General features: G+C 45.0%; 1 protein-coding gene across 1 annotated transcript; it reads right to left on the reverse strand.

The window, feature by feature from the left end:
- Positions 1–13,679: 13,679 nt before the first annotated feature.
- On the reverse strand, positions 13,680–16,124 carry LOC123995643 (insulinoma-associated protein 1a-like). Its single transcript, XM_046299292.1, has one exon. It carries the CDS (start codon positions 15,958–15,960, stop codon positions 14,548–14,550), a length of 1,413 nt encoding a protein of 470 aa, XP_046155248.1. The 5' UTR covers positions 15,961–16,124; the 3' UTR covers positions 13,680–14,547.
- Positions 16,125–27,762: the final 11,638 nt, after the last annotated feature.

Raw genomic sequence — 27,762 nt, forward strand, 5'->3', positions numbered from 1 at the left:
ATTCACCCGGTGAAATCCAGAGTGGCCAGATTATGAAACCACTGAGCCCTGTACAAAACCCTCAGGATAAAAAGCCTCTCCGCAGGTGCTTTCAACTCTATTGTTCAGTATTGCCACTTAGTGCTTTTTAAATCCGTCCTGTATTTCATATAATGATAACCAAACAATGGAGTGTGCTATCTTTTGCTCCTTTAGTATTGCTTATGAACAAACCACACTGTTTGTACCTTTTGTACCAAAAACCATTTACTTTACTTTTGCCATTTCTTACAAACGCAAAGTGTGCACTGTGCAGGGGACAAGTTAGCCTCGGACAGTAGTGTCATATGCACTTGAGGGATTCTCTTAAGCAGCAGGAAGGTCGTTCTGGAAGTGGACTGTGAAACGCTTGTTCTCTAGTGGACCATCTTGATCTGACAGACTGAAGGGCCCCCTCTGTGGCACCCTTTGTGGCTCCCTCTGTGGCCCCCTCTGTGGCGGTCCAGACCCCAGGCTCAGGTGCTCCTTGGCTCAGAGTTGCAGCAACCTCTTTCAGCGATTCGTTATGCCTTGGGCCAGGCCTGCTGCGCCGGCACGTGCCAGACTTTAGCAAGGAGTCACACACAGGGACCCTGGCAACCGTCCGGCCCGGCAGCCTCACCACCCCACCCCACCCCACCACCTCCCCGCCCAACCCCAGCCCAGGACAAGAATAGGCAGAGCCCCGAAGGGCATGGAGGGTCCCCTCTGGAAGAAGAGGAGGAGAAGGAGGAGGTGAAGGGCCTCTCTATTCTCCCCTGCAGCCCGGCAGGCTATTCATTAGCCCGAGTCATCAGGAGTTCAGTGTCTGAATGAGACAAGGACAAGTGGAGGGAACCAAATGCACACTGCAGAGAGAGCAGACAGACCGTGGCTGTTAGAATCGGAGCTGTGTGAGGAACACAGCGGAGAGGGAGTGTTTAACTGGGTTCGCTGCTCTGTGGTGATTAACAGCTATCTCTGTCAGAAAGGTCACGGCTACAGTCACAGGTCACTCTGCCGTTGTGATGAACACAGCTACATGAATAGAACACTGAGGTGGTTCAGAACATCAGAGTCAATGAGGACAAGGTCTTATCAAATCCTGTCTGCTGTCATATCAGTTGGATTAGAGCTTGTCTTTTAAATGAGGAAATATAAGGATTCTACTAGATCTGACTGTTCACAATCTGTTTCGTTCAATGAATAATAATTTTGCACAATTTTTTCAAGAAAGCAAATTCTGAACAACCAACATCAACAATATACAACAACAATTTTACAATGATAAAATGTACAAATGCGTTAATTTACTGTTTATAGAGAGAAATGACTCTTGGCTGAACTGGGTCTGGTGTCAGCCTGTGGCATGGGGTGCCCAGCTGGTCCCCTCATGGTGTCGATGCCCGCCCCCCCTGTCCGTCTGGCTGTATGCATAACATCATCAGACCCTTCATGGGGTCCCACATAAACAAAATACTAAAATATACTACGGTAGAAATACTATAATATTCACTGTAGTGTTTTTGTGGACTTTACTGTAGTGTTGTAGACATGGATGTAGTATACTATAGTATTTACAGTTTACTATAGTATAAATACTGTAGTAAAAAAAACAAGTATGAGGTCACTTAGAAATGTTCTTATTTTTTTAAGAAAAGCAACATTTTTGTCCATTAAAATAACATCAAATTGATCAGAAATACAGTGTAGACATTGTTTAATGTTGTAAATGACTATTGTAGCTGGAAATGGCTGATTTTTATGGAATATCTACATAGGTGTACAGAGGCCCATTATCAGCAACCATCACTCCTGTGTTCCAATGGCACGTTGTGTTAGCTAATCCAAGTTTATCATTTTAAAAAGCTAATTGATCTTTAGAAAACCATTTTGCAATTATGTTAGCACAGCTGAAAACTGTTGTTTGAAAACTCAAACAACAGTTTGAGTTGTTTCCCAGAATAGAAAGAGGAGTGGGAGGCCCCGGTACACAACTGAGCAAGAGGAGAAGTACATTAGAGTGTCTAGTTTGAGAAACAGACGCCTCACAAGTCCTCAACTGGACTTGATCAATTTGATGTTATTTTAATGGACATCAAATGGACCTTGGGGTCCTCATATGTAGTTATGGCCACTAACCTGTTTTGAACCCCACCTGTTTGGCAAACAAATTATAATAACAAAAAGAAATATTTAAATACATATTTTTTGCCTGTTTTGCATGTTATTTTGGCATTAATATGTGTCACGTATCAATTTGCAAACAATAGTCTTAATAATTGGTCTCTTTTTTGCTTTCTTGAGTAAAGCAGCTCCAAAATGCAGGTCTTTCAGCTTAGCTCAGTGTTTTCTGTAGTGGAGGGGCAGCCAGCGAGTGTAGGTTGGTAATGTTCTCTAGTTGCGCCGTGATTGGCTCAGTGTTCTGTCACTGATGGGGACACCACGTCACCGCATAATCTATGGGTAGAGCTCGAAAATTCAAGCCCCTTGGGTGCTACCATAGAGTTACATTAAAAGTTATCATCCAAGAAGGCTCAAGATCATTGGCCACAGATAAAATGACATCCAATCATATTATATCTACAGTAGCTTTGATTGGACATGTCAACATCATACTTTCAAAATCTCAGCTAGCATGCTAGCAGTCATCATCATGAATCACGTTGACAATCTACTGTCAAATCCTTATTACTCCTTATCCTGTGAAGAGAAATAATGAAGAGAAATTATAGATAAATGTGTCGGTGCTCATCGGCCATTGGACATAAACATCACACAAGTTGGAAATCACAAATTCAACAATGAGTGGTTTGGAAGGAATCAGAGGCTAACTGCAAGCATTGCAAAGAAATCACTAGCCTGCTATTCAGTGGAGTGGGTGTGTGGTCCCAAGTCTGGGTTTAAAGTTCTTTTTTCCAAGCTTAAAAGGGTCAACAAAATTCAACATTGTCCATGCTGTCAATCCAGCATGTCTTCTGCCACGCTCAAAACAACTGGGAACTGGGAAATCTGACTTCAGTGAGTTCAAGACAACTGGGAACTGGGAAATCTGACTTCAGTGAGTTCAAGACAACTGGGAACTGGGAAATCTGACTTCAGTGAGTTCAAGACAACTGGGAACTGGGAAATCTGACTTCAGTGAGTTCAAGACAACTGGGAAATCTGACTTCAGCGAGTTCAAGACAACTGGGAACTCTGAAAAAACATGCTCTGACTGGAACAATATGTTTTAAACGGTCATCCAATTCGGAATTGCAAGTATGTAAGTCGGGCCTCTTTCTAGAGCTCTGACCTTAAGATCACTAATGTTATCAACCTTGTTTTTTTCCAGAGTTCACAGTTGTCTTGAAAGCACCATAAATCCAGAGAATGCCAGACTTTTGATGACAACATTTTCCCATGAAGGACCGCCGCGCCACCTTCCTGTTCAAGTGAGCACAGCACAACAAGGTGAGTCCAAAAATGTCTTGTATGCTGCTGCATAAATGATGTAATATGCCTGGGAGATATGCACACTGTCTGTGGTTAAGAAAGTAATACTGGGTGTATGTTGTGTAGTAAGCTGTTAGCAGCCCATCCTAATCCTACACTTTTCCCCTCATAATTTCACCTACTGTTCTGACTTGGTGGTGCACATGTAGCCTATAGCCTGTTTTAGAATTATGTCGCTGTACATTTCAAAAGTGCTGAACAAATAGTTACATTGACTATGTCTGTCCTAGCTTGCTCATTAATGTATTCATCGAAACTACAGATGGTCTCTGATCTGCTCGTTGTCCCCTTATGCCATAGTTTGTACATCTCAATTGTCAGTAGAAACCACATTTGTTTAAGCAAATCAGCGATTTCAGCTATGTTTTTTAAAAGGCAGTAAATGAGGCTGAATGAACTGTTTGGCTGCCGGACAAGGCTCTGCAGATAGCCAGGTGGAGCAGTGGTAAAGTGTAGGGACTCTGCTGTTGGGACAGCTTTATGTAGGCCCTAACAGTGTGTGGGCACAGTTTGTCACAGTTATAGTGCAATTAATGTATTGTTTAGTGTTGTGTTGTGTCGTGGCTTTGCTGGTATGCATGCCCCACCAAGACTTACATGCTAAAATTGCCACTGGTTACAGCCATGGGTAGCCCTGAACAGATAGTTCAGTGTTAACTATAACCTGTAGTGAACACAGTATATGGTCTATACTTGGCATGTAGGTTCCTCACTTATGGGTGGCACAAATTGGGATATGGGGGAGGGGAAGGAGCAGGGTATATGCAAATTAAATACTGTAGTACAGTATATACTATAGTAATTACTGTAGTGTTTTTGTGGACTAGTGTTTTTGCTGACATTACTGTAGTATTTACTGTAGTGTTTTTGAGGACCTTACTGTAATGTGTACTGCAGTGTTTTGCTGACATTACTGTAGTATTTACTGTAGTGTTTTTGCGGACCTTACTGTAGTGTTTACTGCAGTGTTTTTGCGGACCTTACTGTAGTGTTTACTGCAGTGTTTTGCTGACATTACTGTAGTATTTACTGTAGTGTTTTTGAGGACCTTACTGTAGTGTTTACTGCAGTGTTTTGCTGACATTACTGTAGTATTTACTGTAGTGTTTTGAGGACCTTACTGTAGTGTTTACTGCAGTGTTTTTGAGGACCTTACTGTAGTGTTTACTGCAGTGTTTTGCTGACATTACTGTAGTATTTACTGTAGTGTTTTGAGGACCTTACTGTAGTGTTTACTGCAGTGTTTTTGAGGACCTTACTGTAGTGTTTACTGCAGTGTTTTTACTGACATAGGTGTAGTATTTACTGTAGTGTTTACTGCAGTGTGTTTGCTGACATTACTGTAGTATTTACTGTAGTGTTTTGCGGACCTTACTGTAGTGTTTACTGCAGTGTTTTTGAGGACCTTACTGTAGTGTTTACTGCAGTGTTTTTACTGACATAGGTGTAGTATTTACTGTAGTGTTTTTGAGGACCTTACTGTAGTGTTTACTGCAGTGTTTTTGCGGACCTTACTGTAGTGTTTACTGTAGTGTTTTGCGGACCTTACTGTAGTGTTTACTGCAGTGTTTTTGTGGACTGCAGTACACTGTAGTATTTACTATAGTATTCTACAGTATACTACAACATGCTATAGTAGCACTACACATGATCGGGGGACACTACAGTGTAGTATAGTATTCTACAGTATAGTACAGTTTACAACGAAATTCAATACTAAAATGTAGCACTTTATAATGTGTGGTATGTCCCAAATGCACCCTATTTCCTATATAGTGCACTACTTTCAATCAGGGCCTGGTCAAACGTAGTGCACAAAATAGGGAATAGCGTGCCATTTGGTACACATACATGGTCTTTGTTCTGCTTTGGTCTGGTCCATTCCACACTGCCACCATTCAGACATTGGACATTGTCAGTTACCTGCTTACATTCCCCACGTACACTCACATCACATTACCAAAAACGTACATCAATGCCATAAAAGCTATTTGTTATTGAGTTATTGAATTTACACAGATTCAATCAACCACTAATAAAATCAGTCTTTGTACACTTGGTTGCTTTTTCATATGATATGACACATTTGTTTCTGTAAGTGTGTGTGCACGTGCCATATTTGTGTGTGTGTGTGTGTGTGTGTGTGTGTGTGTGTGTGTGTGTGTGTGTGTGTGTGTGTGTGTGTGTGTGTGTGTGTGTGTGTGTGTGTGTGTGTGTGTGTGTGTGTGTGTGTGTGTGTGTGTGTGTGTGTGTGTGTGTGTGTGTGTGTCAGGGGATCATCTGCACAGGCTCACAGAGCAGAGGGCAGGCCAGAACAGCAGACTGGCAGGAACAGAGGGGAGCCAGGGTTATTTGCATAATTATGCCCCTGCTTCCTGGAGAGGCAATGAGAAACACTTCTCTAACCTCTATCGACCTTTCATGAACTGGAATACTGAACAGCACAGGGACAGAGGGAGAGAAAGAGGAAAATAAAGAGAGGTTACCAAAAATCTGTAGTATTCAGTTGTATTGTGCAAGGTTGTGTGTGTGTGTGTGTGTGTGTGTGTGTGTGTGTGTGTGTGTGTGTGTGTGTGTGTGTGTGTGTGTGTGTGTGTGTGTGTGTGTGTGTGTGTGTGTGTGTGTGTGTGTGTGTGTGTGTGTGTGTGTGTGTGTGTGTGTGTGTGTGTGTGTGTGTGTGTGTGTGTGTCAGTTTGTTTAGGCTAGTTACGGTATGTGTTGCCTATGTGTTTCATGGATGTTATCTCTGCGTCTTCAATTCAGGTAGGATTCCTTTGTAGTCAAGCCCCTATTGGCCGTCAGGACGATCACCCAGCCATTGGTTAGTCTAAGAATACACATTTATCGGCATTGATCGTAAATGGAGGATTTGTATCTCTCATCCCTCCATAAAACAGGACCACGTCTGCAACATAATCAGGCTCTAATGTGAGAGGCCTCTCCTGCCTTATTGGAAATTCATTCTGAATAGCTTGTTATTATCTTGGCCTCTGGATGTGTGAATAGATTTACAAGCATTAGGGCCGGGGCATTGTGTGGGGCATGTGTGGAGGACGTCCGGGGTCTTTTGTGTGTGCTGGGGTTGGAATCAGCTGTCCCCTCCACAAAAGCCGTCTGCTTGGAGGAACACAACAGAGAAATGTGTCGCGGTGTTTTCAGGAATCACCAAGTAGACATGTGCCAGCTTTAGACTGTGTCTCGCTCTAAACAAGCAAGCTGTTAACACGTAGGCTACAGACTCATGTGCATGTACAAATAAATGCGGGCGATGCGCTTGAGATTGTGGGGTTGAACGGTGGTTGGGGGAGGATGTCGTGATTTTTTAATTTTTTATATATGGAGATATTTAAAACTATAAAATACTTCAAAGTCGTGACGGTTTGAGACAGTATACCTTCACATCACCTGATGACAGTGTCACAACAATTGTCTGGAGGCCTATCTCTCTTGTCATTAGGATCCAAACAGACCGTTCCCTCCTCTCTGGTCTCTTGGTCGAAATAATGAGTCTTTCACTTTGAGAGTGTGTCAGGTCAACAGGGGGATTGGAGCTTATTGTTTGAGCCGTGCTCGTCCCACAGAGAAAGATGGGTATCAGAGCCACCTGTATCCTGAACGCCACAAAAAGGATCAGTGGCCATCTGCAGGACTAGACTCCAACAGCCTTGAGCTGTGTCAGGGATCTGTAGCTAGGCTAGGAACAAGAAGGGCTGGGGGTGGACATGATTATGTAAGAGTGGAAATTGGACTTAATTCTTTAGCAGCAACAGTCATTCAAGTTTCGGGAGCTCCTCTATGCTGTCTTCATGTTCCCGTGGTCGATGTGCCACTCTCCGTAACACCCAAATGACGTGTTCGAGTCATATAGGCAGGGGCAAGCTCTCACAACTCACCTTATAAAACTGTGGACAAGTAATAATGTAGAGATACGTGCACTATCGAAACAGCAACAACAACAAAAAGGAACCTCTTCCTACAGCTGTTCTATATGTTGTGGAAAAGTCGATTCAAAGATCTAGGCAGAGACTATTTAAGGTACAATAGTAAATCTGTAAAAGAAGCAGCTGCAGGGAGACCTGTCTCTGATTTACAGTCAGGGAAGAACTCACAGGGGAGATGGTTGCATATCACTCATATACATTTACATTTTACATTTACATTTAAGTCATTTAGCAGACGCTCTTATCCAGAGCGACTTACAAATTGGTGCATTCACCTTATGACATCCAGTGGAACAGTCACTTTACAATAGTGCATCTAAATCTTAAAGGGGGGGGGGTGAGAGGGATTACTTATCCTATCCTAGGTATTCCTTAAAGAGGTGGGGTTTCAGGTGTCTCCGGAAGGTGGTGATTGACTCCGCTGTCCTGGCGTCGTGAGGGAGTTTGTTCCACCATTGGGGGGCCAGAGCAGCGAACAGTTTTGACTGGGCTGAGCGGGAGCTGTACTTCCTCAGTGGTAGGGAGGCGAGCAGGCCAGAGGTGGATGAACGCAGTGCCCTTGTTTGGGTGTAGGGCCTGATCAGAGCCTGGAGGTACTGAGGTGCCGTTCCCCTCACAGCTCCGTAGGCAAGCACCATGGTCTTGTAGCGGATGCGAGCTTCAACTGGAAGCCAGTGGAGAGAACGGAGGAGCGGGGTGACGTGAGAGAACTTGGGAAGGTTGAACACCAGACGGGCTGCGGCGTTCTGGACTCCCACCTCCCACCTATAGAGGGAAGTGGTAGTAGTTGTTTTTATACAAGCAACATTAACAGACAACAATGGCCTCGTGTTGGGGTGCAGACATATAACAGGCATCGGACTCTATGAAATGCAGTTCATCACAATTCAACACAGAACAGCGCATAGACCTTGAGAAGTTACAACAGCTCACCCCAATGCCGAATTTACAATACTAATAATTACAAAACACTCATTTAAAAAACGTAACACATAATGCATGACATAAAAAGAATACAGAACACTTGAAACGTTACAGGACATTTTTGATGATGGAAATTGAAATATTAAAATGTGATTGTAAAAAAAAAGGATGCAGGCTATTAATGACACACGGATTACCAGCCCCCAAAAACAAACAATGCAGTTGTAGTCATAACAATTTTTCTGTGTGTGTGTGTGTGTGTGTGTGTGTGTGTGTGTGTGTGTGTGTGTGTGTGTGTGTGTGTGTGTGTGTGTGTGTGTGTGTGTGTGTGTGTGTGTGTGTGTGTGTGTGTGTGTGTGTGTGTGTGTGTGTGTGTGTGTGTGTGTGTGTGTGTGTGTGTGTGTGTGTGTGTGTGTTTGTTGACTCTCCTTGGGGTTGCCTGGACCTGACACCAACACCTGCCGTACTGGAAAATGCCTGGAGGTTTGTTTGACTTGCCATGGGCAGCCGGGGCGAGTGGATGAGAGTGTGTTTACTTTTCTTCTTTTGTCTTTTTCTTAGAACGGTGAAGATAAGAGGCACGCGCTGTGCTGCACTCTGCTGTGGACTAAGCTGAAAGACTGTCTGTTCACTTTTCCTTTTTTTTCAGGAGGGATGGAGCCGATAAGTAGATGGAGGATGTGAATCGAAAAGAGAGGAAAGGAAATTGGGGGTGTGGCTGACAAGCAAAGGGCAGGTGTAACTTCCACCACCGTGTGTGTGTGTGTGTGTGTGTGTGTGTGTGTGTGTGTGTGTGTGTGTGTGTGTGTGTGTGTGTGTGTGTGTGTGTGTGTGCGTGCGTGCGTGCGTGCGTGCGTGCGTGCGTGCGTGCGTGCGTGCGTGCGTGCGTGCGTGCGTGCGTGCGTGCGTACACACACACACCCACATGTATGCCCTCACACACAGTAACACATCCAACCATGTAACACTACTCCCCAGGTCTGGCTAACCGCATTACACCGCGATGGATGTCTGATTACATCAGCTAAATTAAATAACTCTGTGTTGCTTTCATGTGAGATATCGAGTCAGCTCACAGGAGAAAATAAAGGTGTATTTGAACAGGAGAGGAGTAGAACTGCCTTGGGATGCTGACTGTGAAGCCTCTGCAATGCACACTTAAAGACAACACACAATGCAATTGTAAACAAGACTGGGGTTTCAGCTCTGTGACACTTAACCCTTCCTTAATTACAGAGTCAGTAGTGCCAGGATACATATACTCCATGTCCCTGTTATATTAACACAGTCTCACTCCTCTCTCCTTCAATGGAGATCAGATTAGCTGTCATATTTGAATAGTAGATGTGTGACTATTTGTAAATGCTACATTTTTTATCTTTCCCCAAAGGTTTTTCTTCTTCTTCTGTGTAGATGTAGACTGCGACAGACAGCTCTATTATAGTGCAGCAGCGGTCTGTAATGTTTGTGTGAAAGGCTTTATCTGGAGCTCTTATCTTTGGCCCGCTCCCCAGCTGCCTGCCCTACACCTGTCTGTCTGTCAGACCCAGTGGGAGGAGGTGTGTGGATGGGGGGGGGGGTGCAGGCTGTTGGCCAGGCCGTCGCTGTGTGAGGAGTGGGGTTTGGGGTTCAGGGGGAACTGAAGGAATGTGTTGTGATTAGTGAGGACATACTTTGTGGTCACCGCAGGGCGTTTGTGAAGTGCAGTTGAGGGACATTTCCTCGTCGGTGTTTAAAAATAAAAAAAAAAGAGAGTCCAAGAATTTTCAGCATGATTATGTGACGGTTTACCACGACCGTCTTCTTGTTTCCTACATTACAGAATAATAGTGAAGACATCAAAACTATGAAATAACACATATGGAATTGAGAGAATGCCAAGAGTGTGTAAAGCTGTCATCAAGGCAAAGGGTGGCTACTTTGAAGAATCTCAAATATAAAATATATTTTGATTTGTTTAACACTTTTTTGGTTACTACATGATTCCAGATGTGTTATTTCATAGTTTTGATGTCTTCGCTATTATGCTACAATGTAAAAATAAAGAAAAACCCTTGAATGAGTAGGTGTGTCCAAACCTTTGACTGGTATCCATCATTTCAAAGTTCAGTGATTCACTCATAATGGTCCATTTCATAGAGAATGTTGAAAACTGGACGACATGTAGGAAATTACTTTGAAGAGAAGGTGATTGGGTCAAAATAGGCATTTGGCTATTGCTAAATTCAGTATACATGTCTTTAACTGCCACTTCCCGAAAGTGAGACTCTTCCCACATGTCAACTCACTATTCTCAGCTTCGGAAGCATCGTCATTCATCAAAGTTCGTGTGGCTATCTTTCAACACTGCATCCTTGGAAATATTCTCCAGACTTAGAGGGAATTGTTGATATGTTTTCAATTTATTATTGTAGACCAAATTTTCTTCCCAAAATGCATTTTACGTATATGTCTTAGCATGTATTTTTTAGGCCAACTGTATATGCAAATATGTACATATTTAATTCAATATAAACTGATTTGCATATCCTATCATAAAAAATGCAGAAAATTGTTCATACAAAAAATGATTATATTTGTGTCTACGTTCAGCTGGTAAAAGTTGATTGTGACAGGTACATGATTAAGTTTTAAAAAAAATCCTTATTATAGTGTGGTGCCTGATCTTAATCTATACATTTTCTGTTTTTAAGCATCCAGCTTAATTTTTTTTTTGTCCAATCATTTATAAGCTGAGGTTAGAAACAACCATAATAGGGCCATGTCTTAAGTTCCTGACCCATGCCACTCCCAGTGGCAATGACCATATGTGTGATTGACAGCATGTAGGCCCCTATCACAGGCAGCAGGTACTGTGTGAGGGTGTGGCTGGCCCAGCCATCACACCTTTTTACTCCTCCAGTGATCTGGTTGCCATGGAGAACCAGGTGCAGCCCAGGTGTGAGGAGTAGTGTGAGCTGTACAGACGTGCTCAGCTACTAAGACACACTGAGCCGGGGGGCCATTTTCTTACCCCCTTAGTTGCAATGTTAAAAAGGTCCCCTTATTTCCTTTTTTTAAAACACTGTACTCAGTATCACTAAGCCAAATACAATGTCATTGCATGATTATTAATGTGCTTTCTGAAAAGTGATACTTTTATCATTTTTATACTACAGCCATACTTAAATGGTAGGAGAAGAAAAGCATATAGACCTATTTCCTCTGTTTTAAGTAATCAACTCCAAACCAAAGTTGAAATGTGCAGACTGACTCAACTTGGTGTGCTTGGATTCAGAATTGTTATACTATTTATCCCTTTTAAAATAAAACCATTTGAAATTTGCATAAATGACCATGTGTTTGATTGAGAACCATAGGAGTACAGTGGAAGCTATTCAAAATGCCCCTGCCAATTAAGCTACAAGATTTTAAAACATCCCTGCTCACATGCTCTAACACTTCTATAAACTATTACTAATTGTAATTTGCATAAATTAGCATACAACTTCAGAGATTCAATGCCAAGCAAGGTTATTATAGTTTTTTGATTTGATATTTGTTTTTATTTCTATTCATTTTATTTGAAATTATGTTAACTTTCAGTTCGTTTTCAGACCTGATTTGCTAGTTTTATTTAGTTTCAGTTGTATAAATAAAATAAAAATATATTATTTGTTGTCAGTTTTAGTTGTAGTGTTAGGGACAGAAATCATGACTGGGAGGCTAGAAGCCATTCGTGTCTTTTGTGTGTTTTTCGGAATGTCACTTCTTGCAACTAGGAGGCAGTAATACATAAGGTGATGGGTCAGGTCATAGGTCAGGTCATAGGTTAGGTTTAAATTATAATGGTAATGTTCTTTTGCTCAGACGTTGCATGCATCAACCAATGGTTGCATGCTATGTCATCTAATGTGCAGTTTGGCACCAGATTGCTATAACATATGATGTGGTTAACTGATATGTAAAATACCTATCCAGGCATTGAAAGATCTGGCATGCGTCAGGAACATACCCAATCTCAATGTGACTTGGATTGAAAAGGAATTAGTGCAGAGACTGGTGCAAAACAAATATGACGTAAGGGAAATCTCTCTCGCCCGTGTTTACACCAATCCAATGCTTTTTAACTTTAGTGGTACATGTAAGAAGAATCAAGTTAGTTACCTAGAAAATGTTTTCCGGTAAACCAGTGATAGTGATTCACAAACTAGGACTATTTGAAACATTGCTATTTCCTGGCCACATTTATCCCCCAGATTTGAGTTTGTTTTGGAGTCAAGGATAATAGTTTAATATAGTTTTAGTTTTTCAAGCAGGTCTTTTTTCCATTTTTTTTCAGTTTACTACATAGTTTTTTCATGATTAGTGTTAGTTTTAATTTCAGCTTTAGTTTGCTATAATAACCTTGATGCCAACCACAAGAAGACCGTGGTAGACATTTTAAATGCTACTACTCTTGAACCATTTCAGCTTCAAACATTAAAACAACTTTAACATGTTCTAAACTAGAGCAATTATAACTATTAACATTAGCATAAAATAATAACCCACAGTTAAAGTAACGGTTAAACCATTCAAGCTAGAGACACCAAACCAACTTTCACATGTTCCGGGCATGCTATCTATCAGTCAATCAAGCAATCAATCAATCTTTCCATCGACCTACTTTTTCAACTATAAAAGGTCACTACTATTACTACGGTAGTCACTACCACTGCTAGAACTTATTTCACAACCGTAAATACCTTAAGACAAGCTAGCAAGCACACATGTTTTCTTTAGGAAATGTACTATAGTTATGTGGATAATAATTAAATGTCTGATAATATCTAAAACATGTATGTGACCTCTAAGTAGCCCTAGTAGTGACAGAACCTACTGTAGCACAGTATCCTCTCTCTCTAACTACCCTCTGCTGTGCTGATGGGATGCAGTGAATAAACATACAGCCCCCCCCCCACACACACACCCTATCTGGTGCAGTAGTGCCATCTCTGCTTCCTGTTGGTCTGCTCTGTGCTGCTAGGCTGCGCTGGGATGTCACTAATGGATGCTGCCTCTTGTGTGAAGACGATAGCCTGAGACCCAACGTCAGTGTAGTGAGGGGGAGCCTCAACAAACTCAAGTCAAGTGTCTGTCTTGCCACCTGCTAAACACCTGCAACTGCCCTGTGCTCCCTCACTGACTGACCATGCAGTGCCAAGTCGAGGCTGTGTCCATTTACTTACGGACAATAGTGACGTGCACTACAATATGGTGTTGACACCAGCACTATGACTGCAAGGTCCTACCTAAACTCAGGTCAGAAACAATCAATTAGTCCAAGTTAGTCAAACAATATGGATTTTTTTGCTTTTTTATTATTTGGACATTTAGCAAATACTGCAGAAACATACAAACGCGGTAAGAGCTTATAGATACAAAACAATCAGAGGGAAAGAAATATGATTGCATTTAAGAGCATTGAAGAGAATGTTTTATAAGCTCATGGTCATTAGATTGTAGCCTACTTCACTCATACACCATTCTCTGTATCTATGTAAACTTGACATAAGTAAGTAAAAATGATACTTTGCTATGGCATGAAGAAATTCATTAATGAGTCACACATAAATCACACAAAACAATCATTTACATAAAATAGATTCAATAAATAAATAAATAAAAATCATGATGGTTTACTTGTAGTATATTGGCAATACAGTATGCAAATAACAGTGATGATACAATATCTGGCCAAGGATAAATAAGACATTAAAAACAATCATTATTCGACACATAAATTAAGGCAGTTTTACAGCAGGTGTGTACAAGAGCTCTAATCCAAGGCATTGATGGATCGGGAAAACCTTTCAAATTGTATTATGTTCAGAGACAAAGCTAAAATGGAATGTCCACAGATTCACAAGCTATAATAAAGCTAATAGATACATTTCCAGCCTGTGAATTAAAAGGCAATTTTATGACAACGGTACAGCTAGGATATCCCTTTCTTAGGTCTAGAAGCTAATGCAAAAGCACTTGTGCAGAGATACTAGAAAAATAAGTTAACAGTCTAATGCTTTACTTTCTTTCGATCAACTAAGATGAGTCTGAAAAATATAGAATTCAAGCTCCAAACAGGATTTAAAATCCCCCTTTACTAAATGCACAGGCTGAGGATGGAGTCGAACTCACGCACATGACTTCCATGCGTACAGGCACAGGTTCAACAGGCTGGACGCACAGGCATCTGAAGAAGGATCACCTGCCTGTTTTCTGAGGGATGACATTTGTTGATGTGCCGTGTAAGTCCCGGTGAACTGTAGAACATGGCAGGGCAATATTTGCATGGGTAGACCTGCGAGGAGTGGAGGAGACGGATATGCCTCTCCTGGTTGACTCTGTTGGGGAAGTTCTCTCCACAAACAGGGCACAGGTGGCACCCTGAGGAACTCAGATTCAATGGTGCGTGGCTTGGAGTTTGGTCACTGGGCTTTCCCTCGCTTTGGGATGATGGATAGGCATCGTGGTCCTCGCTGCTGGCGTTGTGGGAGGATGTGGCATGTTGAGATAGGATGTGCTTTCTCAGATATGCCTGGCGTTTAAACTTTTTCCCACAGTGATGACAATCATAGAGACCCTCCTCTGATCCAACTGATCCCGACTCTGACAGCCCGGGGCTGGGTGTGTCTCTTTCGCTCCGGAGCTTTATTTCTTCAGACACAGCCTTATCAATCGCCGGCATCTTATCACTCTGGGATGTAATATTTTGCGCACCAGATATGGACGCTGTATTCTGTGGCTTTGGTTTGTGCCAGCGCCTGTGGGAGGCTAGGTTCGCCGGGCAGCTGAACACCTTATCGCATTCAGGGCATCTGTATTCAACTCTCACAATCCTGGAGCACTTGTGCTGGGCCAGCGCGAACGGGTTGCCATATGCTTCTCTGCACAGTTGACAGACGAACTCACCGAGGGGTTTGTCACCTGCTGCCGGCTGTGGTCTGGGTTTTTGGTCGACAGGCGCCTCTTTAATTTTGAGGCCAAGCACGGGTGATGTGGTCATCTCGTCTTCGAAGTGTAGTTTCCTGATAGCTTTGTTTTTTTTGGATGGAGGCTTGTTTTTACGCTCGGTGTCGCTTGAAGGCCTTTTGGTGCCATTCCCGGTGACAGCGGGTGGGATTGGGTTCGTGGTTGTCCCGGTCCGGTTGCTGTTACTGGTACCGATTTTTAGGTCCACTGGGGCAAAGAGATTATCTAAAGTGGTAAGCGCTGCGGGTGTGGGAAACGATTCAGCAGACACAGGTGAGCCTAGATTTAAACGTCTCTCAAAATATGCCCGTTCATGGTCCTTACTGACGGGCCGGGTGGGGCTGTAGAGCGCCTGGTACAATGCCTCCGGGTTCCCAAACTGAACGGGTTTAGCGTCATGTCCGGGTGCCGCTGCTGTGGCTGATGCCTCGCAGAACACCGATGCTGCTGCTGCGCGCTCAGTGAAGGATGCGAGAGCCTCCGACTGTAGTGCGTCTTTTGGACTATGTAAAGCGTGTATTTGTGGTCCCTGCTCCTCTTCGTCATAGCGCACCCTGTAAGACACAGGGTTCGCTTTCTTGTTCCTTTTCACTAAAAACCCTCTTGGCATTTTTGCGGTGGACGGAACGAATAAGGCACGTTGGACCCACAGATGATGTTGAAATAAAATCCAGGTTCAGGTTATTATTGCAGACACATCGGACACTTTGATTTTCACCGTCCCCTGTTATTGATTCGTTCTCTTCCCGAGATGCTTTTACCACGACATAGCTGCACTCTTTTTAAGGAGACATGATGACATTGTTCTCGCCCCTTGTTGCCTCATCCCCAACCAATCAGATGGAACCAACATCCCTATGGATTTGCGAGTAGGTGGGAGGGGGGAGAGGTGGGCTTGGTTTCGGGTGGAAATGTAGGAGGATTTGCAGATTTCTAAACAGATGTACCTGAGTTTGTATTATATTACTATGTGCTCATTGCCCCCCCCCCCTATCCCGTTAAAGGCACACGCCGGGACCCTCCTTTTTTACGGTCTGATGAGTTTGTATAGAAATGCACACGTGCCTCGGCTTTGTGTCTCCTTTGGAGGAGGAGGAGGGGGGGGCTCTGATCTGCCAGAAAGGAGACATCCGTCACTACACAACAACCATCAGAATCTAAAATCCAAATTGGGTAGGGGTGCCTGATTAACGGACAATGACTAAGATTCTGGGGTTGGTGTTGTTTATTAGTAGGCCCTACTCAAAATATTATCTTCAGTGCAGACACACGCACACACACAATGTTGAGTGGCATGTTTTAGTCTGCTTCAATTGCATCCATATTCAACCATATTCGAGGCTAAACCGTTTCGGCAAATTATTTATTGGCAACCTATATTCAAACAAGTTGTATAGATTAGGCTATCCCTTAAAAACACACAAATCCCAAACAAGCAAATATATATATAAATATAAATATATATAAATATATATATATATATAAATATATATAAATATATATATATATATATTTATTAAGCAGCGACAAAGAAACATTTTAAGGCATTCATAGCGACATGTGTTGGATACGACAGTTGAACTCTGGACATATGAAGCAGTCATTTTACGCATACATAATTAACAAAAGGGGTTTCCTGTTTTGCATTACAATGGCCGCGCTTGTGCAAGCTGTAGGCCTATACCGCTTGTGATTGAAAAGGAAATTGCACGGTAAAATGGGCCCCAAAAGCAATCTGGCCAAGAGATACTGTCGGCGCGTGCTGTGCGTAATCAGTGCAGTTTGGACAAAGCGGACGGTCTCTAAATGGGCCAAACCATGATTATCTCTCCGTTAAAACAGTCAAACCCAATTCCTTCAGGGTCAAATCATATCCTATCTCTAAAATATAGCTTAGGCTACCCACCACCATCGCGATGAATGAGAAGATTTGTCTAGTTTGGTTAATGCGACAAGATTTAATTCCATTGTGCCATAAACCACATGTCTAGCAAGTGTTTTTGTGTCTATATCGATGACACACTGTTGACAGAATTTCACCCAACAATATTTTTTTTCTATGCAATGGAATTGGTTATTGGAATGGCCTCGACCTCACCCGTTGTTAAAAGGCCTAAATATGTATAGGCTACAACAGCAAAAACTCGGTCAAAGTAATCTGAAATGGAGCTACGTGAAATGATTAATGATCAATTCAGAAAAAGCAAATATGTCGAGGCAAAAGCTCCTTTGAGTATTAAGTGTAGGCCTTCGACAACATAATTATCAAATAGGCCTAATGAAATCACACAAATGAGCTACGAATTAAAACAATCACATACATCTGGAAGATTTCATTTAGTTAGGAAAATGGTAATTAGCCTAGGCCCATATAATACAAAAAAAAAACATTTCATTGGAAAAACTCTTAAAGTGTTTGGAAAATGTTTATAGGACTACATTTCCTTCCTCTGTAAAATTGTTCACATTAAAACTGGCGAATCAAGATACGACACAATTCATTGGGTGTCATTGAGCCGTGTCATTTTATAAATTAATATATTCTCGTTCTCCCCATTAACGTTTATCTTACCGAGCTATGTGATAAACGCGTGACCGACCCAATACACTGAGGCGCGTGTGCGGCTATTTGTTTGGTGGCGTGTGCTGCGCAAAGAGAGGCAGTGAAGATTTCAGGCACATTACCATACAGCTGTAGAACATAGAACCCCCTCCTCGCCATCACACTTTCATCTCCAGGCCTAGGTCAGGTCCTTATCAGTCATTCCAATTACCTTTCCAGTCACAAATTCGAGTAGGCCTAGCCTATTCAAGGCGAATTTCAGAAGGAAAAAAAACTGTTCACTTGTTGTGAGAAAACTGAATTTGACAATTCCTTGTCACTTTAAAAACATATTTTTTTTTACTTAAAGAGAATATTTATTTTAGGATTCTGTTTTGTTTTCTATGGAGTAGATGTAAATAGAAAACGCTAATCTGTCTCCCTCAAGTTAGTATGAAATGTTATGTTTATATGGTATCTATTAATTTATGGATATCCATAATCCATTTCATATGATACAGTATGTTACTAATTACGATTTGTATGATATGTTACGAATTGCAATTACTACAATATGTTACCAATTTGCAATATGTATGACATGTTACAAATTCATTTTTTTGTGGCTAACGTTGGTTAGGTGGACATTATATAAGGGTTAAAGTTAGGCGTCAGGGTTAGCTAACACGCCAAATAGTTGTCCTTGATGTGATTTGAACACACAACCTTTGGGTTGCTAAACGTTTGCGTTATACACCCACCCATCCCCCCGACAAACATCCCACATTCAAACCTGCACTTGATTCCATTTCCTGCTCAAAGTCCGCAAAGTGATCATGATATATTGCCAAGCACCATTTCTCCTTGAAATACCTACAAAACTACGCACGCACACAGGCACGCACCCAGATCGTATAGCTAAACACGTCCACACACACACACACACACACACACACACACACACACACACACACACACACACACACACACACACACACACACACACACACACACACACACACACACACACACACACACACACACACACACACACACACACACACACACACACACACACACACACACACACACACACAGTTAGTGCTTCATCTAATAACCCCCAACGACAGCAGCAGCAACATGGTCAATCAATTATTTTACCGGTTCATGATGTGTTCAGTCAGCTCCAATAATGATATTGAGAGTGGCCTTATTCAGAGCCATGACAAGGTCCAGTGAAAGATCCAGATTTAATATGTGTTACAGAGCCTTATGACCACTGCAGGGTGGCTAAGCCATTGTCTCCTCCATAGAGCAGAAAAGCAGATTAGGGACCTGCATAAACAGATTAGACCCAGGGACAATGGATCCTATATCTGGGGGTCGCTTGTGTTCAAACATCAGAAATGAGGTCACCCACACACAGATCTTCAAATTCTAGCCAACCAGGAAACACTGAGAGGGGATAATATCTGAGAGAGCTGCCTACTTCAAGAGGCTGATTTATATAACTAATAAAGACAAGCATTGCTTTACGACTCCCTATACCATACTTGTCTGTAAGCATTTGAAATGTAACTATATCTTTCCAGTGACCTGAACACCCCCACTTCCTCCCTCTCCTCTCTGTCATGTAAACAGCCCCAGCAGCTACCTGTAGAGGTCGTGAACCAGGTCTTCATCATACCGGGAACACAGGTGGTTGAGCAACAGCTCATGTTTTCCATAGAGACACATGTAGTTGGACACTGGGAGAGGCTTCAGTGACAAACAAGTGATGGTCTCCACCATGTCATACTGGTTCAGGTGCAGGTGGAAGTAGTTGCCAGTCTCTAAGCATCTCTCAGCCCTGGGGAAAATAGGACGGATCAGATAGATTCCCGTGTTGCTGTTAACAGCACAACTTGTATGAGAACTTCAAAAAATGATCTCTATCCTTTTCATATCTCTTTAAAAAATGTTCCAATGATCAAAGTAATTGAGAGAGAAATCATAGATCTTACTTTGCAAAAGGAGCAGTCGAATTACGTCACAAAGAGAAATGCATAGCGATGTGGGAAAAAAGAATTGAGCCATGCACTTTCTAGTGAGCATTCTCTGGAGTGATGACGCTCAACAACGGACAAATTCAACGGACAAATCTGGGTTTGGTGAATGCCAGGAGAACGCTACCTACCCGAATGCATAGTACCAACTGTCTTTTCCCTCTCGCTCTCATCCAACACTTCCCACACTGCCCCTACTCGGATGGTATATCGCGCCGTCCCAACCTTCGCTCTCTCTCCCCCGCTACTCTCTCCTCTTCCATCCTATCATCTCTTCCCTCTGCTCAAACCTTCTCCAACCTATCTCCTGATTCTGCCTCCTCAACCCTCCTCTCCTCCCTTTCTGCATCCTTTGACTCTCTATGTCCCCTATCTTCCAGGCCGGCTCGGTCCTCCCCTCCCGCTCCGTGGCTTGACGACTCATTGCGAGCTCACAGAACAGGGCTCCGGGCAGCCGAGCGGAAATGGAGGAAAACTCGCCTCCCTGCGGACCTGGCATCCTTTCACTCCCTCCTCTCTACATTTTCCTCCTCTGTCTCTGCTGCTAAAGCCACTTTCTACCACTCTAAATTCCAAGCATCTGCCTCTAACCCTAGGAAGCTCTTTGCCACCTTCTCCTCCCTCCTGAATCCTCCTCCCCTCCCCCTCCTCCCTCTCTGCAGATGACTTCGTCAACCATTTTGAAAAGAAGGTCGACGACATCCGATCCTCGTTTGCTAAGTCAAACGACACCGCTGGTTCTGCTCACACTGCCCTACCCTGTGCTCAGACCTCTTTCTCCCCTCTCTCTCCAGATGAAATCTCGCGTCTTGTGATGGCCGGCCGCCCAACAACCTGCCCGCTCGACCCTATCCCCTCCTCTCTTCTCCAGACCATTTCCGGAGACCTCCCTTACCTCACCTCGCTCATCAACTTATCCCTGACCGCTGGCTACGTCCCTTCCGTCTTCAAGAGAGCGAGAGTTGCACCCCTTCTGAAAAAACCTACACTCGATCCCTCCAATGTCAACAACTACAGACCAGTATCCCTTCTTTCTTTTCTCTCCAAAACTCTTGAACGTGCCGTCCTTGGTCAGCTCTCCCGCTATCTCTCTCAGAATGACCTTCTTGATCCAAATCAGTCAGGTTTCAAGACTAGTCATTCAACTGAGACTGCTCTTCTCTGTATCACGGAGGCGCTCCGCACCGCTAAAGCTAACTCTCTCTCCTCTGCTCTCATCCTTCTAGACCTATCGGCTGCCTTCGATACTGTGAACCATCAGATCCTCCTCTCCACCCTCTCCGAGTTGGGCATCTCCGGCGCGGCCCACGCTTGGATTGCGTCCTACCTGACAGGTCGCTCCTACCAGGTGGCGTGGCGAGAATCTGTCTCCTCACCACGCGCTCTCACCACTGGAGTCCCCCAGGGCTCTGTTCTAGGCCCTCTCCTATTCTCGCTATACACCAAGTCACTTGGCTCTGTCATAACCTCACATGGTCTCTCCTATCATTGCTATGCAGACGACACACAATTAATCTTCTCCTTCCCCCTTCTGATGACCAGGTGGCGAATCGCATCTCTGCATGTCTGGCAGACATATCAGTGTGGATGACGGATCACCACCTCAAGCTGAACTTCGGCAAGACGGAGCTGCTCTTCCTCCCGGGAAGGACTGCCCGTTCCATGATCTCGCCATCACGGTTGACAACTCCATTGTGTCCTCCTCCCAGAGCGCTAAGAACCTTGGCGTGATCCTGGACAACACCCTGTCGTTCTCAACTAACATCAAGGCGGTGGCCCGTTCCTGTAGGTTCATGCTCTACAACATCCGCAGAGTACGACCCTGCCTCACACAGGAAGCGGCGCAGGTCCTAATCCAGGCACTTGTCATCTCCCGTCTGGATTACTGCAACTCGCTGTTGGCTGGGCTCCCTGCCTGTGCCATTAAACCCCTACAACTCATCCAGAACGCCGCAGCCCGTCTAGTGTTCAACCTTCCCAAGTTCTCTCACGTCACCCCGCTCCTCCGCTCTCTCCACTGGCTTCCAGTTGAAGCTCGCATCCGCTACAAGACCATGGTGCTTGCCTACGGAGCTGTGAGGGGAACGGCACCTCAGTACCTCCAGGCTCTGATCAGGCCCTACACCCAAATAAGGGCACTGCGTTCATCCACCTCTGGCCTGCTCGCCTCCCTACCACTGAGTAAGTACAGTTCCCGCTCAGCCCAGTCAAAACTGTTCGCTGGTCTGGTTCCCCAATGGTGGAACAAACTCCCTCACGACGCCAGGACAGCGGAGTCAATCACCACCTTCCGGAGACACCTGAAACCCCACCTCTTTAAGGAATACCTAGGATAGGATAAAGTAATCCTTCTCACCCCCCTTAAAATATTTAGATGCACTATTGTAAAGTGGTTGTTCCACTGGATGTCATAAGGTGAATGCACCAATTTGTAAGTCGCTCTGGATAAGAGCGTCTGCTAAATGACTTAAATGTAATGTAAATGTAATGTAAATGTAAAGTTTGGTGGAGGAGGAATAATGGCCTGTGGCTGTTTTTCATGGTTTGGCAAGGCCCCTTAGTTCCAGTGAAAGGAAATCTTAACTCTACAGCATACAATGACATTCTAGATTATTCTGTGCTTCCAACTTTGTGGCAACAGTTTGGGGAAGGCCCTTCCCTGTTTCAGCATGACAATGCCCCCGTGCACAAAGCGAGGTCCATACAGGAATGGTTGAGTGGCTCAATGGAAGTCCCAGCAGCAATGTTCCAACTGTCACACCTTGGTCATTGTATCTTGTGTTTTTGTTATATGTTTGGGTAGGCCAGGGTGTGACATGGGTTTATATGTTGTTATTTCATATTGGGTTTGTATTAATTGGGAGTGTGTATTATTAGGGGTGTGTCTAGTTAGGCTTGGCTGCCTGAGGCGATTCCTAATTGGAGTCAGCTGATTCTAGTTGTCTCGGATTGGGAACCGTATTTAGGTAGCCTGAGTGCGCGTTGTATTTCGTGGATGATTGTACCTGTCTTTGTCATGTTTTGTCATTTATTATCTTGTCTTGTCCCTGTGCTTCCCATTCTATTCGTTTCCCTCTGCTGGTCTTATTAGGTTCTTTCCCTCTTTCTATCCCTCTCTCTCCCCCTCCCTCTCTCACTCTCTCGCTCTCTCTTCTCTCTATCGTTCCGTGCCTGCTCCCAGCTGTTCCTATTCCCCTAATCATCATTTAGTCTTCCCACACCTGTTCCCGATCCTTTTCCCTGATTAGAGTCCCTATTTCACTCCTTGTTTCCCGTACCTGCCCTGTCGGATCCTCATTTATAATTCACCGTGCTGTGTCTATGTTTTGCCCTGTCGTGTCGTGTTTCCCTCAGATGCTGCGTGGTGAGCAGGTGTCTGAGTCTGCTAGGTTCAAGTGCCTTCCCGAGGCAACCTGCAGTTCTCGATCAAGTCTCCAGTCCGTTCTCGTCTTTACGTGTAGTATTATGCTTTTTGTTTTGTAAAGTTTATTCTGGATTAAATACTCTGTTTTCGCCAAGTCGCTTTTGGGTCCTCATTCACCTGCATGACAGAAGGATCCGACCAAGGAATGGACCCAGCGACTACAGACGCTCGTAACACTGCCGTCGAGATCCAAGGAGCCATGCTCGGCAGACACGAGCAGGAATTGTCTGCTGCTCGCCATGCCGTGGAGAGCCTGGCCGCTCAGGTTTCCGACCTCTCTGGACAGTTCCAGAGTCTTCGTCTCGTGCCACCTGTTACTTCCTGGCCTGCCGAGCCTCCAGAACCTAGGGTTAATAACCCACCTTGCTACTCCGGGCAGCCCACTGAGTGCCGCTCCTTTCTCACCCAGTGTGAGATTGTGTTCTCTCTCCAACCCAACACATACTCTAGAGAGAGAGCTCGGGTTGCTTACGTCATTTCACTCCTTACTGGCCGGGCCCGAGAGTGGGGCACAGCTATCTGGGAGGCAAGGGCTGATTGTTCTAACAATTACCAGAACTTTAAAGAGGAGATGATTCGGGTTTTTGACCGTTCAGTTTTTGGTGGGGAGGCTTCTAGGGTCCTGGCTTCCCTATGCCAAGGTGATCGATCCATAACGGATTACTCTATAGAGTTTCGTACTCTTGCTGCCTCTAGTGACTGGAACGAGCCGGCGCTGCTCGCTCGTTTTCTGGAGGGACTCCACACAGTGGTCAAAGATGAGATTCTCTCTCGGGAGGTTCCTTCCAGTGTGGACTCTTTGATTGCTCTCGCCATCCGCATAGAACGACGGGTAGATCTTCGTCACCAGGCTCGTGGAAGAGAGCTCGCATCAACGGTGTTTCCCTGCTCCGCATCGCAACCATCTCCCTCCTCTGGCTCTGAGACTGAGCCCATGCAGCTGGGAGGGATTCGCATCTCGACTAAGGAGAGGGAACGGAGGATCACCAACCGCCTGTGCCTCTATTGCGGATTTGATGGACATTTTGTTAATTCATGTCCAGTAAGAGGCCAGAGCCCATCAGTAAGCGGAGGGCTACTGGTGAGCGCTACTACTCAGGTCTCTTCATCTAGATCTTGTACTACTATGTCGGTCCATCTACGCTGGACCGGTTCGGGTGCTACATGCAGTGCCTTGATTGACTCTGGGGCTGAGGGTTGTTTCATGGACGAAGCATGGGTTCGGAAACATAACATTCCTTTCAGACAGTTAGACAAGCCTACGCCCATGTTTGCCTTAGATGGTAGTCATCTTCCCAGTATCAGATTTGAGACACTACCTTTAACTCTCACAGTATCTGGTAACCACAGTGAGACTATTTCTTTTTTGATTTTTCGTTCACCTTTCACACCTGTTGTTTTGGGTCATCCCTGGCTAGTATGTCATAATCCTTCTATTAATTGGTCTTGTAATTCTATCCTATCCTGGAACGTATCTTGTCATGTGAAGTGCTTAATGTCTGCCATCCCTCCCATTTCTTCTGTCCCCACTTCTCAGGAGGAACCTGGCGATTTGACAGGAGTGCCGGAGGAATATCATGATCTGCGCACGGTCTTCAGTCGGTCCCGAGCCAACTCCCTTCCTCCTCACCGGTCGTATGATTGTAGTATTGATCTCCTTCCGGGGACCACTCCTCCTCGGGGTAGACTATACTCTCTGTCGGCTCCCGAACGTAAGGCTCTCGAGGATTATTTATCTGTGTCTCTTGACGCCGGTACCATAGTGCCTTCTTCCTCTCCGGCCGGGGCGGGGTTCTTTTTGTTAAGAAGAAGGACGGTACTCTGCGCCCCTGCGTGGATTATCGAGGGCTGAATGACATAACGGTTAAGAATCGTTATCCGCTTCCCCTTATGTCATCAGCCTTCGAGATTCTGCAGGGAGCCAGGTGCTTTACTAAGTTGGACCTTCGTAACGCTTACCATCTCGTGCGCATCAGAGAGGGGGACGAGTGGAAAACGGCGTTTAACACTCCGTTAGGGCATTTTGAGTACCGGGTTCTGCCGTTTGGTCTCGCCAATGCGCCAGCTGTTTTTCAGGCATTAGTTAATGATGTTCTGAGAGACATGCTGAACATCTTTGTTTTTGTCTATCTTGACGATATCCTGATTTTTTCACCGTCACTCGAGATTCATGTTCAGCACGTTCGACGTGTTCTACAGCGCCTTTTAGAGAATTGTCTCTACGTAAAGGCTGAGAAGTGCTCTTTTCATGTCTCCTCCGTTACTTTTCTCGGTTCCGTTATTTCCGCTGAAGGCATTCAGATGGATTCCGCTAAGGTCCAAGCTGTCAGTGATTGGCCCGTTCCAAGGTCACGTGTCGAGTTGCAGCGCTTTTTAGGTTTCGCTAATTTCTATCGGCGTTTCATTCGTAATTTCGGTCAAGTTGCTGCCCCTCTCACAGCTCTTACTTCTGTCAAGACGTGTTTTAAGTGGTCCGGTTCCGCCCAGGGAGCTTTTGATCTTCTAAAAGAACGTTTTACGTCCGCTCCTATCCTCGTTACTCCTGACGTCACTAGACAATTCATTGTCGAGGTTGACGCTTCAGAGGTAGGCGTGGGAGCCATTCTATCCCAGCGCTTCCAGTCTGACGATAAGGTTCATCCTTGCGCTTATTTTTCTCATCGCCTGTCGCCATCTGAGCGCAACTATGATGTGGGTAACCGTGAACTGCTCGCCATCCGCTTAGCCCTAGGCGAATGGCGACAGTGGTTGGAGGGGGCGACCGTTCCTTTTGTCGTTTGGACAGACCATAAGAACCTTGAGTACATCCGTTCTGCCAAACGACTTAATGCCCGTCAAGCTCGTTGGGCGTTGTTTTTCGCTCGTTTCGAGTTTGTGATTTCTTACCGTCCGGGTAGCAAGAACACCAAGCCTGATGCCTTATCCCGTCTGTTTAGTTCTTCTGTGGCTTCTACTGATCCCGAGGGGATTCTTCCTTATGGGCGTGTTGTCGGGTTGACAGTCTGGGGAATTGAAAGACAGGTTAAGCAAGCACTCACGCACACTGCGTCGCCGCGCGCTTGTCCTAGTAACCTCCTTTTCGTCCCTGTTTCCACTCGTCTGGCTGTTCTTCAGTGGGCTCACTCTGCCAAGTTAGCTGGTCATCCCGGTGTTCGAGGCACTCTTGCGTCTATTCGCCAGCGCTTTTGGTGGCCGACTCAGGAGCGTGACACGCGCCGTTTCGTGGCTGCTTGTTCGGACTGCGCGCAGACTAAGTCGGGTAACTCTCCTCCTGCCGGTCGTCTCAGACCGCTCCCCATTCCTTCTCGACCATGGTCTCACATCGCCCTAGACTTCATTACCGGTCTGCCTTTGTCTGCGGGGAAGACTGTGATTCTTACGGTTGTCGATAGGTTCTCTAAGGCGGCACATTTCATTCCCCTCGCTAAACTTCCTTCCGCTAAGGAGACGGCACAAATCATTATCGAGAATGTGTTCAGAATTCATGGCCTCCCGTTAGACGCCGTTTCAGACAGAGGCCCGCAATTCACGTCACAGTTTTGGAGGGAGTTCTGTCGTTTGATTGGTGCGTCCGTCAGTCTCTCTTCCGGGTTTCATCCCCAGTCTAACGGTCAAGCAGAGAGGGCCAATCAGACGATTGGTCGCATACTACGCAGCCTTTCTTTCAGAAACCCTGCGTCTTGGGCAGAACAGCTCCCCTGGGCAGAATACGCTCACAACTCGCTTCCTTCGTCTGCTACCGGGTTATCTCCGTTTCAGAGTAGTCTGGGTTATCAGCCTCCTCTATTCTCTTCCCAGCTTGCCGAGTCCAGCGTTCCCTCCGCTCAAGCGTTTGTCCAACGTTGTGAGCGCACCTGGAGGAGGGTGAGGTCTGCACTTTGCCGCTACAGGGCACAGACTGTGAGAGCCGCCAATAAACGCAGGATTAAGAGTCCTAGGTATTGTTGCGGCCAGAGAGTGTGGCTTTCCACTCGCAACCTTCCTCTTACGACAGCTTCTCGTAAGTTGACTCCGCGGTTCATTGGTCCGTTCCGTGTCTCCCAGGTCGTCAATCCTGTCGCTGTGCGACTGCTTCTTCCGCGACATCTTCGTCGCGTCCATCCTGTCTTCCATGTCTCCTGTGTTAAGCCCTTTCTTCGCACCCCGTTCGTCTTCCCTCCCCCCTCCCGTCCTTGTCGAGAGCGCACCTATTTACAAGGTACATAAGATCATGGACATGCGTTCTCGGGGACGGGGTCACCAATACTTAGTGGATTGGGAGGGTTACGGTCCTGAGGAGAGGAGTTGGGTTCCGTCTCAGGACGTGCTGGACCGTTCACTCATTGATGATTTCCTCCATTGCCGCCAGGATTCCTCCTCGAGTGCGCCAGGAGGCGCTCGGTGAGTGGGGGGGTACTGTCA

The sequence above is a fragment of the Oncorhynchus gorbuscha genome, linkage group LG14, assembly GCF_021184085.1.
Source record: "Oncorhynchus gorbuscha isolate QuinsamMale2020 ecotype Even-year linkage group LG14, OgorEven_v1.0, whole genome shotgun sequence".
NCBI lineage: Eukaryota > Metazoa > Chordata > Actinopteri > Salmoniformes > Salmonidae > Oncorhynchus > Oncorhynchus gorbuscha.

Bases quoted from the DNA above. Each gene is read 5' to 3' on its own strand.
- LOC123995643 (XM_046299292.1), bottom strand. From the start codon at position 15,960: ATGCCAAGAGGGTTTTTAGTGAAAAGGAACAAGAAAGCGAACCCTGTG.